The sequence below is a fragment of the Sinohyriopsis cumingii genome, chromosome 5, assembly GCF_028554795.1.
Source record: "Sinohyriopsis cumingii isolate HCF-2022 chromosome 5, ASM2855479v2, whole genome shotgun sequence".
NCBI lineage: Eukaryota > Metazoa > Mollusca > Bivalvia > Unionida > Unionidae > Sinohyriopsis > Sinohyriopsis cumingii.
The window spans coordinates 13019532-13034635 of record NC_142965.1 but is presented as its reverse complement, the minus strand read 5'-3'; the positions used below and the strand labels follow the sequence as shown (position 1 = coordinate 13034635).

Here is a 15104-nt window from a genome sequence, read left to right as displayed (position 1 = left end):
CCTAGACCAGATATTTTCTGCTTTAGTTAGTTTTCTACATACAATCTCTGTGTTTTCTCTTTTATATGCGTGAGCAGCATACTTTATTTGTTGGGAAGCACAACTTTTGATGGCTACAATATTGTCCTCTGTAGACTGTGACACAGTCAAATATATCTTCAAACATGTTTTTGTTAAACAATAGCAGCATCAAAATTCACCGCAATATAATCTGCAGATGCTTCATACCAAGGGCCAATGACCTTAAACTGGCAGCGTGTCGCACTTTCCCAAAATAAATGAACTGACATTGAAAGGGACATACAGACTATTGCTACTAGTTAAATATATATATATATATATATATATATATATATATATATATATATATATATATATATATATATATATATATATATATATATATATATAGTCACTTCTAACTATTTTTACAGGACAAATTAGTAGTGTCGGATTTGTCTCATGGCTCTGTGAATGGCTCCATCAAGTTATTCAGCATGGCCGATGGTAAAAAGGCTGGACCAGATATCGTAAGAGGTGGAACACCCATCTTTTCATTGGTTGTTTTTGATAAAAGGAGGCAACCTCTGGATTTTTCGCGTACGTTTCTAATATTAACAAATGTTTAATCTGAGAATTTGAAATCTGAAATTGTGTGAGACATGCAAATTAAACTACACTCTAATGATTTCAGTCAATAAAGAAGAAAAGTGAGATTGTTGCCACTGGTTAATTTTATTACCCGTATGTGATATCTGACAGTAATTTCCTTGCCAATATCCAGTATTTAAGTATTTGGTAAACAGTCGATATCATTTGGTGTCATTAGTCACTATATATTATGTTAAACTTCCATTCTTACAAAGAACTCTAATTGGAAGAAATTTTAGATATTTTGTGTACTGTATGCTAATATGCCATTAATATGAAGAAAAGTACGACATATGAACATTGCGAAAATAGTTTTCAGCTAGCTTTTGTGCATTTGGCAAATAATAAACACACAATAAAGAGTTGAATGTACAACTTTAGAGGAGTATGCATACAATAGAAGCATCATTTCAGAAGTGTGAATATATCGCGTATTGGTTTGATCTCCGTTGATATTATAAAGCTAATATACAAGAGTGGCCAGATGGTGAAACCAAATGTTTGTTTCACGATAAAAATGCAATTGTATCTCAGAATAAACTGACAAGATATATCTTTATGATTGTATCTTTTGTGTGAGGAAGTTTTAAGGGAGGGGATATTCAGAAGGATGCGGGTATTGTTTGACACATATATGAAACAGGATTTTATTTGGAAGAGATGCAAATGGTCTAGCCGGCTTTGAATCTATACCGACAACAAGCGCTTGCTACCAATTAAAACAGTTACACGGTACAGTTAGAAGATATGGCATACGTTTTCTTTAAACATTTGTACGAGATATAAGTAAGTTTAGAGTCTTGTTTCATTTTATATCTTCTATGCTTTGTGAAAAGTAGTAAGTTTTATCTACGTGCATCACACTTCATGATTGGCAATAATTAACTTTCAGAGGATATATATATATATATATATATATATATATATATATATATATATATATATATATATATATAAATCCATATCGTCTTGATAGAAAATGGAAAACAAAGAGTACTTTCAAATAATTGCAATGCTTCATAAGAACTAAGGTTGGTATATCAATTAAAGATCATTCAGCAGTCAATTGTAAATTATGAATTTGTATTGTTCTGCGTCTCGTCCATAACGTGCTTTTCTAAACATCTACAATAACATCCATAATGTACAAACCACTGCATTATATACAGATTAGTGCATAATAAGCTCTTTCTGTTGTCACGTGCATACAAGAGCATTTTGCTTTAGAAAATGCAAGTATGCAAATATTGCAAAGAGGTTATCTACATAGTTTTTATTCCATGATTAGAACGATGCGATACCCTGGGATGTCTACAACTGTGCATCGAAAGGCCAAACTCAACGGGTGCTGAATGTGCATGCGAAGACGGCTTTACGTTACAATTAGATGGGAAGACATGTCAAGGTAAAGTACACATTTATTATTTTTGTATGTCAAACTCAGTGAACTCTGAACAATGTACGTACAGTTTTTGATCCAACGTTTACATATTTCCAATATATACATAAATCACATGTTCTGCATAAACAAACATCTTTCTATATATTCTTATCATATTGTGATCTTGTGTTTTGTTGTCGCACATTTATAAGTAAAGAAACAACGATGCAGAATATGTTTCATCACATGTATGTCGTTCATCAATTGATCTATTGAGATCATAGTTCACATAAACTGACAAACTCTCTTGAATTTCTTCATCACTTGATCATTCTGAAAACAATGATGATATACGCAAATAACAACACATTTACCCACCAACCTATTTTAAAATCTAGTAAGTGATTATCCGTCATTTAAAGTTTACACTATTATACACCGAATTGTTTAGTGAAAACCTAAGAATTGTACTCCTTGGTGTAGAGACTATGCAAACCTTAGTTATTTCCAAAGTGTATGCCTGGATATCTGCCACAAGCATTTGATCCTCGAATATGTACATAGATCAGAAACATTTAGTTCAATGTTCATAGCCTAATCCTGTTCATCTGTAAATATTTCGAGTAACTCACCTTTGACATTTTAATTTTTCTCATTCTTGTATTATTGTGTTGGTACAACAATTATTATTATTTACCTAACAAACAATTCGATCATTTTCAACCAATGTCCTCTTGGATCGTTTATAATCTGTAGCGGTTGAAAAGTGAACAGTGTTTGGTCCAGACTAAATGTATCAACGTTATTTTTAACAGATTTCGAGCCTTTTGTTTATACAAAATTAATGATGCCATATATCGATTTGCTGATGACAGAGGTACAGGAAATATCTTTTAGATCAAAGATAGACATATATATGATGTAACTGTTTACCGTTGTTATTAAATGCACACTTCGTACTCACGTACCGTATATATTCTTTGCAACTGAGAGAGACGAAATATAATTTGTCTTCGTTATTAATAGCATAACATTTTCTTACCACTCTTGAGAGGAATCTCAAACTGTGCGTAACCAGGAGTGTAACAGCAATGCTCATTTGCAAGTAGGCAACTGTAATAACTTAAATGATCTAAGTTTGTTTGTTTGGGGTTTTTGTTTTGGGGTGTGTGTATTTTAGTGTGTCTGCAATTATTTCTTCTTTGTTTCTAAGCCTGTTTCCTCCGATTGTTTGCATAAAGCATTCTCTCTGCATCCGACGTAATTAAAAATGTTTGATTCATAATTTTGGGAAGAACTGAGTAATTTTTTAGAATGTGCTACTTTATTATAGATGCGAATTATTACATTACCTATCATGAAGGTTACACAAGTGAGGGACGTTTCTACATTATAAACCCTTAAATATATGTCTCTGCTTTTCAAATGAATACTTCCCTCTAAACCGTGCATAATATCATAAAGGTATGTAGTACCATGTACAACTAAGATCAAGTTTTTCAATCTTTCTTGAACAGCAACGATTCTATTATACTATCTTGTCTTCGTATCCCTAATGCGTTTTATCGTAACATTCTACAATGATAACTTTGCTTTGTTGCCCGTATGTACGAAAGAGACATTAACAATGCTTCAACTCTCAGTAAGTATTGAAAAATTTAAAACATTACTCAACAGATTACGATAGATATATGAAATATAGACACCTCAAATGGACTATAAAGCTAGATAAAAGATGCAGAGCATACGTTTAAAATATATATTTAGGGTCGGTATATGCTATAACCCCCACCCAACCCTGAAAGTGGACTACACGGATGTCATTTTTGTGCTGTCGTATCCGCAGTACGAGCGGGTCGATATACACAATTATCAATAAATTTAGTACTTCCGTAAATATCATTAGCGCTTGTAAATGTGGCATTTGTTTGTAAAATCCGATGCGTATTCTCAGGTCAAGGTCACGATGATACATTTACTAGTAAATATCATAAACACCAATAAACGTCATGCTTAGAAATTGTGACATTAACTGGTAGCACTAATATGGTTGTTGCAAATGTTATATATGCAGATGAATGCCACATATGAAATTGAATAGCTAGTCTTAAAGATGCCAACTCAAGGTTTGATAACTTGCGGCACCTCGCAGCTTATAATGACAGAACAGATCAGTGTCCGTCCATACATCAGTTTCGAAGCCCTTGGAACAGACAATGGTATAGTCCACGTTTGTTCTGACCAATCCCACTCCATTCTAGAGATTTTCATATTGATCTTGGAGTGTGGTGGTATTGCATCTACCCTGGAAAATATAGGTTGATAACATTATGTACTATTATTCGCAACTGTCAGCACGTTAGATTCAAAGGGGAAGCCTATGTTGCAATTGTCTTGCGGAAAATAGACTGACACGGGAATTTAAGATGGGGGCGGCATTACAAACCCTTATGTCCAACAAAACGTGCTTCTACACATGCTATGCGTTGAAACATTAGTTTGTTTTCGGCGGTTTGTTTACTTCAAAAGATAATACAAGGACAAACATATAACAGGATCTCTGCTTGAAGAGAAATCGTTACACAATGCAAACTACAGGATATTATCTATTTATTTTTCAAACGAGAGAGATATGGGGGGGGGGGGGGCAGTATAATGTGCGTTTACCGTGTGGATTGATTACGAAAGTGTAGTGAACAGTAAATTTATATCTTTATGTGTGGTAGATTAGTGTATTCGAAGAGAACTCAACTTCGTTTGTCATCGTAGTTTGTTTTGTACTTAATCAATTTCACCAAATAAAATTGACCAAGATCGAGATTAAGGGTTATATAGACGTGATTCGCTAATTCCTGCTGAATAACACCTTTTTTCAAGACGATAACCATTACATTTCTCGTACAATTATTGTACATGAATGCAATTTGAAAATAATTAAAGCATAGTTTCTTCATTCATTTCGTTAAAGACGCGCATCGAGTAGAAATAGATTTTGCATTTCAGCAACGCTTGATTTGTTGCAATAAGTCGCATAATACATTTATACTGAAACGGTCTAAAATAGTATCCAAGATGCAGTTGTTTGATATATCGTGTATTTGTTCCCAAGTTTAGAATTTTCTCTGTTTTGTAAGGAATAATTTCTCATTGCATTTGTTAAACTTTGTAGATATATAAAAAAATGCATCACCCTTTTCTTTTCATAAGTTGATCTATTAAATATTGTTTCTAAATGATTTATGACTTTGACTCAGTCCTTCAGAATGGAGAACACACTTGAATATAATACTTAAGAAGGTTGAATGCACTGAGACCGTTGAAAAGTCTTGCAATCATTTCACTAACGCGGACAGTCTTCTCTTTCTGTCTGAGACAGTGACATCATTTGTCTGCAACTTTCACTCTTCCTCCTCTTCTCCCTGCTGTTGCCGTTGCTTCTGCTGCTTCCTCTCTTCCTTTTCTTCTCTTTCACTGTTAATCACCTCTGGCATGATTTTTTGATCGTGTCCTTTCATTCCATGAGTGTTTTACCCTGTTCATACTGTTATATATATTTCATTCAATTTATATTGGATTTAATTTACTTGTTAGTTTGTTAGTTTTAAATTATTTTTTTATTCCATTAGATTTTAAAGTAATGTAATTTTGTTTACTGGAATTAGACATTTTCCAGAAAGTAGTTTGACCTGAGTGCTTTTTCGTAAACGCTTAATAATAGAACTTTGTATCCAAAAGCTGACCTAGTTCCTGACCTTGATTGAGAATCAAGTAAACAACTTCTTTCTTTATTCATTTGTAATGTAGGATTGATAAGACTGAAATCGAGACTGACTGGGAGTACGTGATGTTAAGCATTTGAAGTTTCGATCTGCTTCTAGAAAGTGATCACGTGACCCACATACGGGTATCTATTTTGCTTCTTACTTTGACTGTATTATCGTTTTCTTGAAATGAATCAGCCAGTAGTGCTTTTAAACAATTACATATGAAGGTGTTTTTGTTGTGACCGGTTGGAGTTACATTTTAATTTTTCTTCAAATTATTTTGATTCTAAGAGATTAATTATTTTTCCTGGAGAATATTTAAGTGCTCATGCAGAATTCTTGAACAAAGACATTTATTGACCTTTTATTCGGAATTCAATCACCGGAATATTATTTTCCGTGGCACAACAAAGAACTGTAGACACATCAGTACTAAACTGGTTATAGCATACGTCATCGCCTTCCATTTTGGATTTTTCATCGGAACTCGAACTCAAATGCATTAAAACATTTTATTACTAGGACTTCTAATTTTTAATTCTTGGATTTTTCTTGGATTATTTTGGGACTCGTTTCTTAAAACCGTAAGTTATTTTTTTCCATTTTAACCTTGTTTTTCTATGGAAATTAATTATTTGTTAACTTTAACAAAGCTTGTTGTCTTCACTCTTTTCTTATTACTGTTTATGAAAGCCTAAACACGTAACAATGCTCACCGAGGCTTCGTTTAATTTAGCAATCTTAGACGACAGGGTTTTTGACAAGTCACCGAAGGATGGTGAGACTTACCATGTCATGTCATAGATTATAGTTGCGTATGGATCTCTTGCCTTGTGTGACTAGTTAATTCCTGCATGGCAGACTTCTCAATTTCTCCTCGAATGGTAAGAAAGCAAGTGCAGCCACCCGACACTTTAATATAAGCATTGCATGTTTCCTAATTTGTCCTCACGTCTAAGGCAGGAAAACATCCTGACGACACTCAGTCGGGTATGCAAGCAAGGGTCTTTGCCTTTTAGTTGTGTCCTCCGCACAATACTGGCGATCATGTCCGGACGAAGCAAAGGAGAAGTCCAACTGGAGACCGCAAATATGAGCTGAAACTTTTCTGAAGTGCCATAGATATACCATCTGTCATATTCTGCCCTGTTTTCTTATTCGGGCAATTTCCTATACAAATTGTGAGCAGGTCACATATTGTCATTAGAATCACAGTAACCAGTTGTAAAATATTCCTATTTGTAATATTTTAGAATTTAGAGCACGTATTGTGCATATATTTTCTGAAATGACAATAGAAAATACCAGGTCTGAGTGACCAATAAAATGTTTGAGGTCATGGTCGGATAGTTTGGTTGCTCTATTTTAACGATGGACGAATCGGTCAAGGTTTTATAGAACAGATACGTTATCAAAATGGGTTTTCTAAAACAAGAACCCTGCGACAGTTTAATTATTAGCCCTGAAAAGCAGGCAGACTGTATCTCTTGCTGGTGATCCTATCTTCAACGCGTTCCGCCGCACATCGTAACTCATTGAACTTCAGCGCTGGAAACCTGCCCACTTCGTGTCTCTCCTTGAGGTGTTCCGCAACCACTATGAAGCTTGCAATGGTGTAGTTCTGGTATGCTTTCTGATAGTAGGTACTAAGGATACGGACTTTAAATTGGCTTTGCATAGGTTTAGGTCTCTGCCAGGCTATATACTTTACTGCAATGACGAAGCAACTATCTTTTGTTTGGTCTTCCATTGCTGATTGTAGCCCCATGTCCAGCAGCCGCTGTGTGCCAGGCTCACTGTACTCCTCTTCCATCTCGTTATTTTGTATCTTTTACTGTTTTTCGTGAGAAGATTCGCAGTTGTTGTTGAGCTCGGTTCAATGTTGGGTTCTGGATCCTCTGTCTGCATCTCAGATGGAGGAGTGAAGTGTGCCGTAAGCATGGTGGTGATGATGGTGGAAGAGTTTTCATCGTCATATCGGTTTGTAAACTGGATACGGGTCTCTGCAGTGTGTTACGACTCTAACGTCACAAACTAAATAGATGAAAGAAGCAAATTCAATAGGATTTGTAAAACTTAAATAATGTAATTATTAACGTTATGAATCAAAACGTGAGAGGAATGCACATTATTGAGAATTAAATCGAAAATAATCCCGATAAAGTTAAAAAGAATGAAATGTTTAGTATAAATGTCTAAACTGGAAATGCATTAGTCCATCAAGAATCGTCACGTTGTTTAGATGGCGTTGTCCAGAACTCCTTCGAAATGTGCACAACATTTCCAGAATAATATTATAGTCCAATTACTGAGAACTTTATATCAACACTGGATAGTCCAAACAAGTGTTTTCCTCTTGAATAATATCTAGCTACATCATAAAACATATCTGCAGTCTTACAAGATGAACACAAGAAATGAGGATGACTCCAAAACCAGGAAGGAACTGATTGCTCCGTTTTTTTTATATATAAACTGTTTATTACGACTATATTTCACAATATGCAACACGTGACAATTCTTACTACACATTTTGTCTCTAAATCGCCTATTTATGTGACCTAGTCCAACCAATGGGAAGTTGCTGAACTCTTCTAGAACCGTCTAAACTCCATCAGCCAAAGAGACATTAATCCAAAGACGTCATTCAATCTTACTATTACGATTATTAATAATTGTCAACACAAACATAAACATCTAATTATAGATCTATGCAATTATACGCTCTTAGAGGTTCATGTCACGTAGGCATTGTTTAACTATGGATATTCTTTATAATTTGCAGCCACGAATAAAAATTACAAACATTAGATACAATCATGTACCAGGAATTACAAAATATATAGATATACATAACAAAATGGACAAATTTCTTGCTTAGGCGAAGAGTGGTCAGTAGCCTTTTGCCTCCTCTTCCCTCTTTCTATATTATTCCTCGTTCTAGTTGCTGCCCACATCTGGCCCTGTTCTCTTCCGGAGTCTTCCTCTATTAATGTGTCCCAAGCCAATATGAATGCTCGTTTCTCACTTGTTATCAGGATGCAGTTGGTGGTACGAGCAAAAGCCTTGATAACCCTTGATGCAGATGCTGTTATTACAGCGGTAGCGGGTAACCTAATGGCACTGCGCTTTTTGTTGCTGGTTCATTCTCCATCTCTAGTGCTCTCTGTTATCTGGATTCAGCGAGACTCATGATGGTGAAACTCTGTTTGGCTGTATTAGATTAAAGTCGCGTTCAGACATTCGATCATATGCCACTTTTGAATGTACGCGCTGCTTATCGGTGAATTACTTTTCAGAGTCCACCGACAGATTATTTTATGCACAACATACTACCAAACTGGATGTCTGGAGGCGGACAAGGAGGGGAAGAATCGTCAAGAACCTCGGTGCTACGGGTTGATTCCAATTTATCCAGGGACCGTTGGATCGAATCAAGCGTTGCACTAAATTTAGAACATATATCGTATGTGCTTTACACGATTTGTTAATGAAAAAGGAGATACGCGATGGGATTGACATTGTAAGTTTTAATTCATTTTGCGCAGTTTTTTATTTAGTTTTATGTTAGGTTATGTTTTAGTTCATTAAATGCCACCTTGTATGGCTGGGCGTGATGGTTACAATTTGTACCGCCTTATATATTCTCATTTGTTACGGTAGTTTTTGATCAAATGAGTAAATTGGCACAACGGTTTAATTTTATATATAAATGCTGTAGTTTTATGGTTTTTTACCACCTTGTGCGGTTTGACCTGCTGATATGAGATTTTAACCACCTTATAATATATTAATTTGGTGTCAGTTTCATTGGATCCTATAGTAATTCCCTTTTCTAATTCCTTTAAAATGCTGACTTGTGAAGCTGGGCTTGGTGGTTTGGGCTTGGGACCACCTTATAACACTGGTATGTTGGGGTCAGTTAAATACTCTGGTTTGATTATGTTCGTTCAATCTTTTGCCATATACTTGATAAGAACCTGCCAAAGCTGATAGTTAAGTTGGTGTTCTAAGGGAGATGCAGGACTGTGTCGATTAAGGGAAAAGCACAAGGTAACCCAATGAGTTCCTGAACAATGATTCTTGAAAGTGTTGATGATATAGTATTGATCGCATTTGAGTCTTCAATGAGTAAATTTATCTTAAGCACACACCACTCTATTCCAAGAAGCAGATCAAACAAGTACTAAGAGGTAATAACTTTCCTTTGCATACATTGTTTTCATAAGTAAAGATAAATCATTAGCTCATACCTAATTTTTTCACGAAGATTTCTGTCAAGTACGTCAGTAAATGGGCATTCTCCTTACTTTGTTGCAAAAAAGCATCCATGCATTTCGTGTCTAGAGAAGTTAGTAAATGTAAAGAATGGGCCCACAAGTCTTTATACGACGTTCTCAAAAACTTCTTCCAACTCTTGTTCTGAAGTCATAAAAAAATATTTGCTTGTTGTGGCCAACTAGAATGATCGTCCTGACAACCATAATGATGTTCACTGACTAGATCTCTAATTGTTTTCTGCCAAGTCACCATCAGAATGGACGCTAAATGATTATGACCTTAGTTATAGCTTATTCACTGATATGATGTTCAGCAATTTTAATCTTCATAAGTTCGAGCCACAACGATGACATGAGCTAGGTACATTAGAGCTTGGTCGTTTTTAATCTGGTAATGTGAACAACTAAAGTAATAAAATTAATAAAACCTTGGGTGATCCGCTACCTCTTGGAGGAGAAACGTGGGTCATGGGAAGAATGTTTATCCATCGGTCACGTCAAACTTGTAAATTGATTATTAGACATATTGACTTTTGTCAATACTTTTGGATTGTGTTAATTCTGCCAGTGTATTAAACTTTATCCAGACAGCAGTCTTCAAACAGTCATTATAGATATATAGTTCTAAATGAACATTATATTCAGCTTGGCACTGATGTTTCACTGTCTCTAGTTGTGATTCCAATAAATCAGGAATGAAACCCGCTGATTTTCTGGTGGAACGTACGACAAAAAACATTGTAGAATTTCACTGTGTACGTGTAAGCCGTCGTTCAAATAGTTTTGGATGTAAATTTTGTGGTGTATCTTGAAATTGATAATAAGCTTCAGGAGCAACCGAACAACTGTCTTTCTTGCATCAGACTGGACCTTTTGTTCTCGTAGTGGAGGTAGATGGTGTTGTCTCAGGCTCACTTATGTTATCTGCAAAATAGTTACATAAACGTGTGCTAACACGTCACTTAGAGTATGAGGTGACACCTAAACACGTTCTCGTTACTTGTCCTCTTCTTGAATCGCCTCAGTAAGATGAGGTAATTTCATCTTTATTAGATGATATACAAACTCTCTTCCTATATATAGAGTGATTCCCTTACCCTAAATGTAAATGCTCATTCAGTTTCAAATCTCTGATGATGGAAGAGTGGTACCAGATCACCCGTTTCGTCGGCTATTTACAAACAGTATTCTATAGAATAATACCAGGAAGAATACGGACTACTCCACTCGAGATAAAAGAGAAGATAGCAACTATGTATGTCAAGAGAAAGGACATTGTGTTCCAGAATGTCCACGACATCAAATAAAAGGAACCAATGAAACAGGAGTCAAGGATAGACTAAATTTAAGATACATGTAAATATATGTCAAGAAAGAGGGTCATCAAAATGTCCCAAGAAAATAGAACCAGGAGAAAAAGTGTTCTTCAAAAGCAGCAGAACAAAATAACCTATATCCGAAAAGAAAATCAAGAAGGCAGGACGAGCGGTGGAACTGAAGTAGAAAACAAATCAACTCCAGTGAAAACAATCGAAAAAGGAAAGACAGTGAACGAATGAAGAAAGTGAACGTTTGTGACGTGTTATGAAATTTCAGAAAATATATTAAAAGCAAACGTGAGTGTCTGTTCTTGTTAATGTTTCTTTCAATTAGTATGCATAAGATCTTAACACAATCACAAATTGTATTACGTAGGATTTGAATTTAATTTCATTTTGGAATCCCAGAGTAGTATCTATTTCGAATAGATATAGGTGACCCTGATTTTTTTCTTTTGTTTTATATAGGGGGATGCAAAACCCGTAGGGCTATCGTATCATCCGATATAACTACCTGAATCTTTTTCAGTTACCAAGACCTATTTCTGATATTACGTCTGTGATAGTGTTAGTAGCATCTACTGGCATCTCTGTGGTGGTGAGAATTGATGGAGCAATAGAAAGTTTAGGAGTTTTTGGTCGTGAATATCTCTTTCTTTTCTTTTCTTGCATTATTTACCGCTTTCTGGATGTTATTGGTTTTGAACAAATACTTGTTGATCTGCTTTGTGGCGTTGTAGAAAACACTTCAGCTCTTCCTTCGGCTTATATCTGACATCAGTTATGCACTGGTAATGATGGAGGTACAAAATCCTACGGAGATTATAGGAATTCACACAGAGCTAAATTTAAGTCATCCTTCTCTGGAAGAATAGTTTCAAAAGCAGCAGCAGCAGTAGTACTAATAGTAGTCGAGGTATTATTTTTAGTGTGTCGGTGCCAGGCACACCCCAGTACATCAAACTCTTCCGCAGTTGTAAGGTGTGTGTTGAACAGTAATCACCGAATAAGAGCAGGATAGTAATTAAAAGGTAGATGCTTGACAGTATAATAAAAAGTACTTGTTGGATATTAATCACAAACTAAGTCTTGGACAGTGTATTAAAACTTGAATGTTCAATAATACTACCTAAGAATGAATTTGATAGCGGGTAACGAAAGTATTAATCACTATATAGGGTTTTATGTGGGTACTATGTGCAATTGCCATGTTAAATTCTCAGCCACTTCTAGCAAAGCAAACATGTACCCTCAACTGAAATTAGCTAATTCTAACAATGTTACTACTTACCCTCAGTGTTAAATTACTTTTGGAGTCTATAGTACTACTCCTATGTTATATCCCCGTTTTGAGTCTATTTTCGTCAATTGGAATTTAACGTACAGGTCCACTTTGTGTTTAAGGTGTCGCCCGGTACTACTACTAATCATCGTGGCAAAATGATATGCAAAACAATCGATTTACGAACGGACGAACACTAAGATTAAAGATAAAAGCACAACGTTTGAACATGGAGGATTATAATATTCTCCAAAAGGAGCTGGCATGATGACGTAATCCCTAAGGATAAATTCAGTTGATATACAGATCAATATGACCTTTAAAGTTGAAACTGCATTTACAGAAAAGTAATCACAATTCACCTTGTCTGTAGGTACAGTCTCATTAGTTAATACTACAATGCCACTATTTAGTTCTTTTGATTAACATCACTGCTTTTCGGGTCGCCGGTAAGTTAAGAGCAAGCAAATGTGGCAAATGCCTGTCAATGTTACATTATGAAATTTACTGACGTTTGTGACACGAATGGATGCTACGTCCATTTTTAACTCTCTCGATGATGTTCTTTCAGCTGAAACACAAGTGCTCCAGAGGAAAATTGTATTTACTGACACAAACAAGATATGTTCTGTGAGTATCAATGTTATAACAAGCCACCGATTCTTACCTCCAAAAGTTGACTGCTCGGTTGTAAACAGTACCAACAATATCACAAGATTTACACCTGATACACACAACAGTACTTTCTACTTCACGGACGGACATGAGATTTACCATCAGAAGGCTTTTTCGATCACTGGTTCCCAAAAGATACATTCTACGAGCAGAGAGATAATGGGTAAGCGTGGCAATACGTTTCTACTGATGTTGATTCCAAACAAAATAACTCACCAATATGCAGGTTAAAAATAGCATTCTAATAATTACTATTAATCTCAAATATGACAAATCGATAGAGTAGTCAACAATATAAGCTTGTTCACATTAAAATATATTAGTAGTATTAGTATTAGTAGTTGTTGCAGTAGTAGTATAAACTTCATTTTACATAAGCTGTTTATTAATGAAGTCCGTGCTTGTTTTCTTATGTTTTCCTTTTCTTGATTTTGCAATGTCACCGTTGTATTAAGAGCAATAGTTACAGGAATTTAATTCATGACAGTGCTTTTTTTATATATTTGTATATATACAAACAATCGTTTTTCGTTTAATATTTATTCTATTTTCACCTCGCATATTAAGAAATCATCAGAATGAAGATGCATGGTTAATTTATATGTAAATTACATAATATTGCATATCTTCTACAGCTATGAACTTATCTTAATCAAGAGACTGATTCGAATGCTTTCGATAGTTTATGGATTTGTGTATTGCCCATTCAATCTCTGATAATCAGTCAGTTCTACAGGTCATTTGAATTTTTTCTAGCAAAGTGATGCACGGTTTTTGTTAAACTGTATAATTGGCAGTTACACAGCATATCCGATCCCATACATAGGGAACTTTTTGCTGAATTGCTGTACCTAACAAAATTATGTACGACAAAGTGTAACAAATTTATTATGGTTCCTGGGTAGTAAGTGTTATTTCCTAATTACTATACCTCAAAAGTATAGAAAATGGTTATCATTCCTCACAAAATTGTATTTTGTGACCAGGACAGTGATATTTTGAAATGTACCTATTTCCAATTAGAAAACGGGCGAATTTGGATCTTGTAGTTCACATAAAGTCAGAAAGAAACAACATATTAATCAAAATTAAAATTTATTTATGCTAAAGTAATAATACATGACCATAAAAGATTTAAAAGTGAGAAGTTTTTCAAGATTTAGGATTATAATGTAAATCACTTTCACGAATCAGCCCCACAAATGTAGTATCCCATCATGTTCTCGTAATACTGTCCTTGGTAGCGGCGTTCAAAGTCCAGTATATCCTGGCCGAAGCGCTCGCCTTGTTCTTCTGAGTACGCTCCCATGTCCCCCTTGAGTTTATCAAGATAAGCATCAAGGATATGGACTTTGAAGGACATCCTGCAGCTCATTTTGCCGAAGTTCTTCACCAGAGTCTCAACCAACTCCACATAGTTTTCGGCCTTGTAGTTGCCCAGAAAGCTCCGAACTAATCCGCTTTCTCCTTACTTGCGAGCTTCTTGGTGAATTCATTGCACTCCATGATCTTCTTTATCCTTCTTTGACCTTTGCCTATGGAGGAAGTCTTGAAGGTACTTGAAAACTGCCGACTCCTTATCCAGAGCTCTGATAAATTGTTCCATAATGCCAAATTTGATGCGCAGTGATGGCATCAGCACCTTCCGGTTGTCCACAAGTGACTCCCAATTGGCGTTGTTCTTCCCCAGAGAGAACTCGGTCCGCTGTGGCTAGTCCCGCCTGTGGTAGTGCACCTTGGTGTTCCTGCTGT

General features: G+C 35.5%; 1 protein-coding gene across 4 annotated transcripts in view; it reads left to right on the top strand.

Moving 5' to 3' along the window:
- LOC149798649 (low-density lipoprotein receptor-related protein 2-like) overlaps window positions 1–15104 on the top strand; it is a 94661-nt gene that overhangs the window by 20896 nt on the left and 58661 nt on the right. For all 4 annotated transcript variants that reach the window (XR_016421009.1, XM_089957488.1, XM_089957487.1 and 1 more), the window contains 3 exons: window positions 435–600; window positions 1940–2056; window positions 13249–13515. Coding sequence is in view for 3 of the 4 variants with exons in the window: in XM_089957488.1 (XP_089813614.1) it covers window positions 435–600; window positions 1940–2056; window positions 13249–13515 (550 nt within the window). In the remaining variant the exon portion in view is untranslated. The remainder of the gene's footprint in view (window positions 1–434; window positions 601–1939; window positions 2057–13248; window positions 13516–15104) is intronic.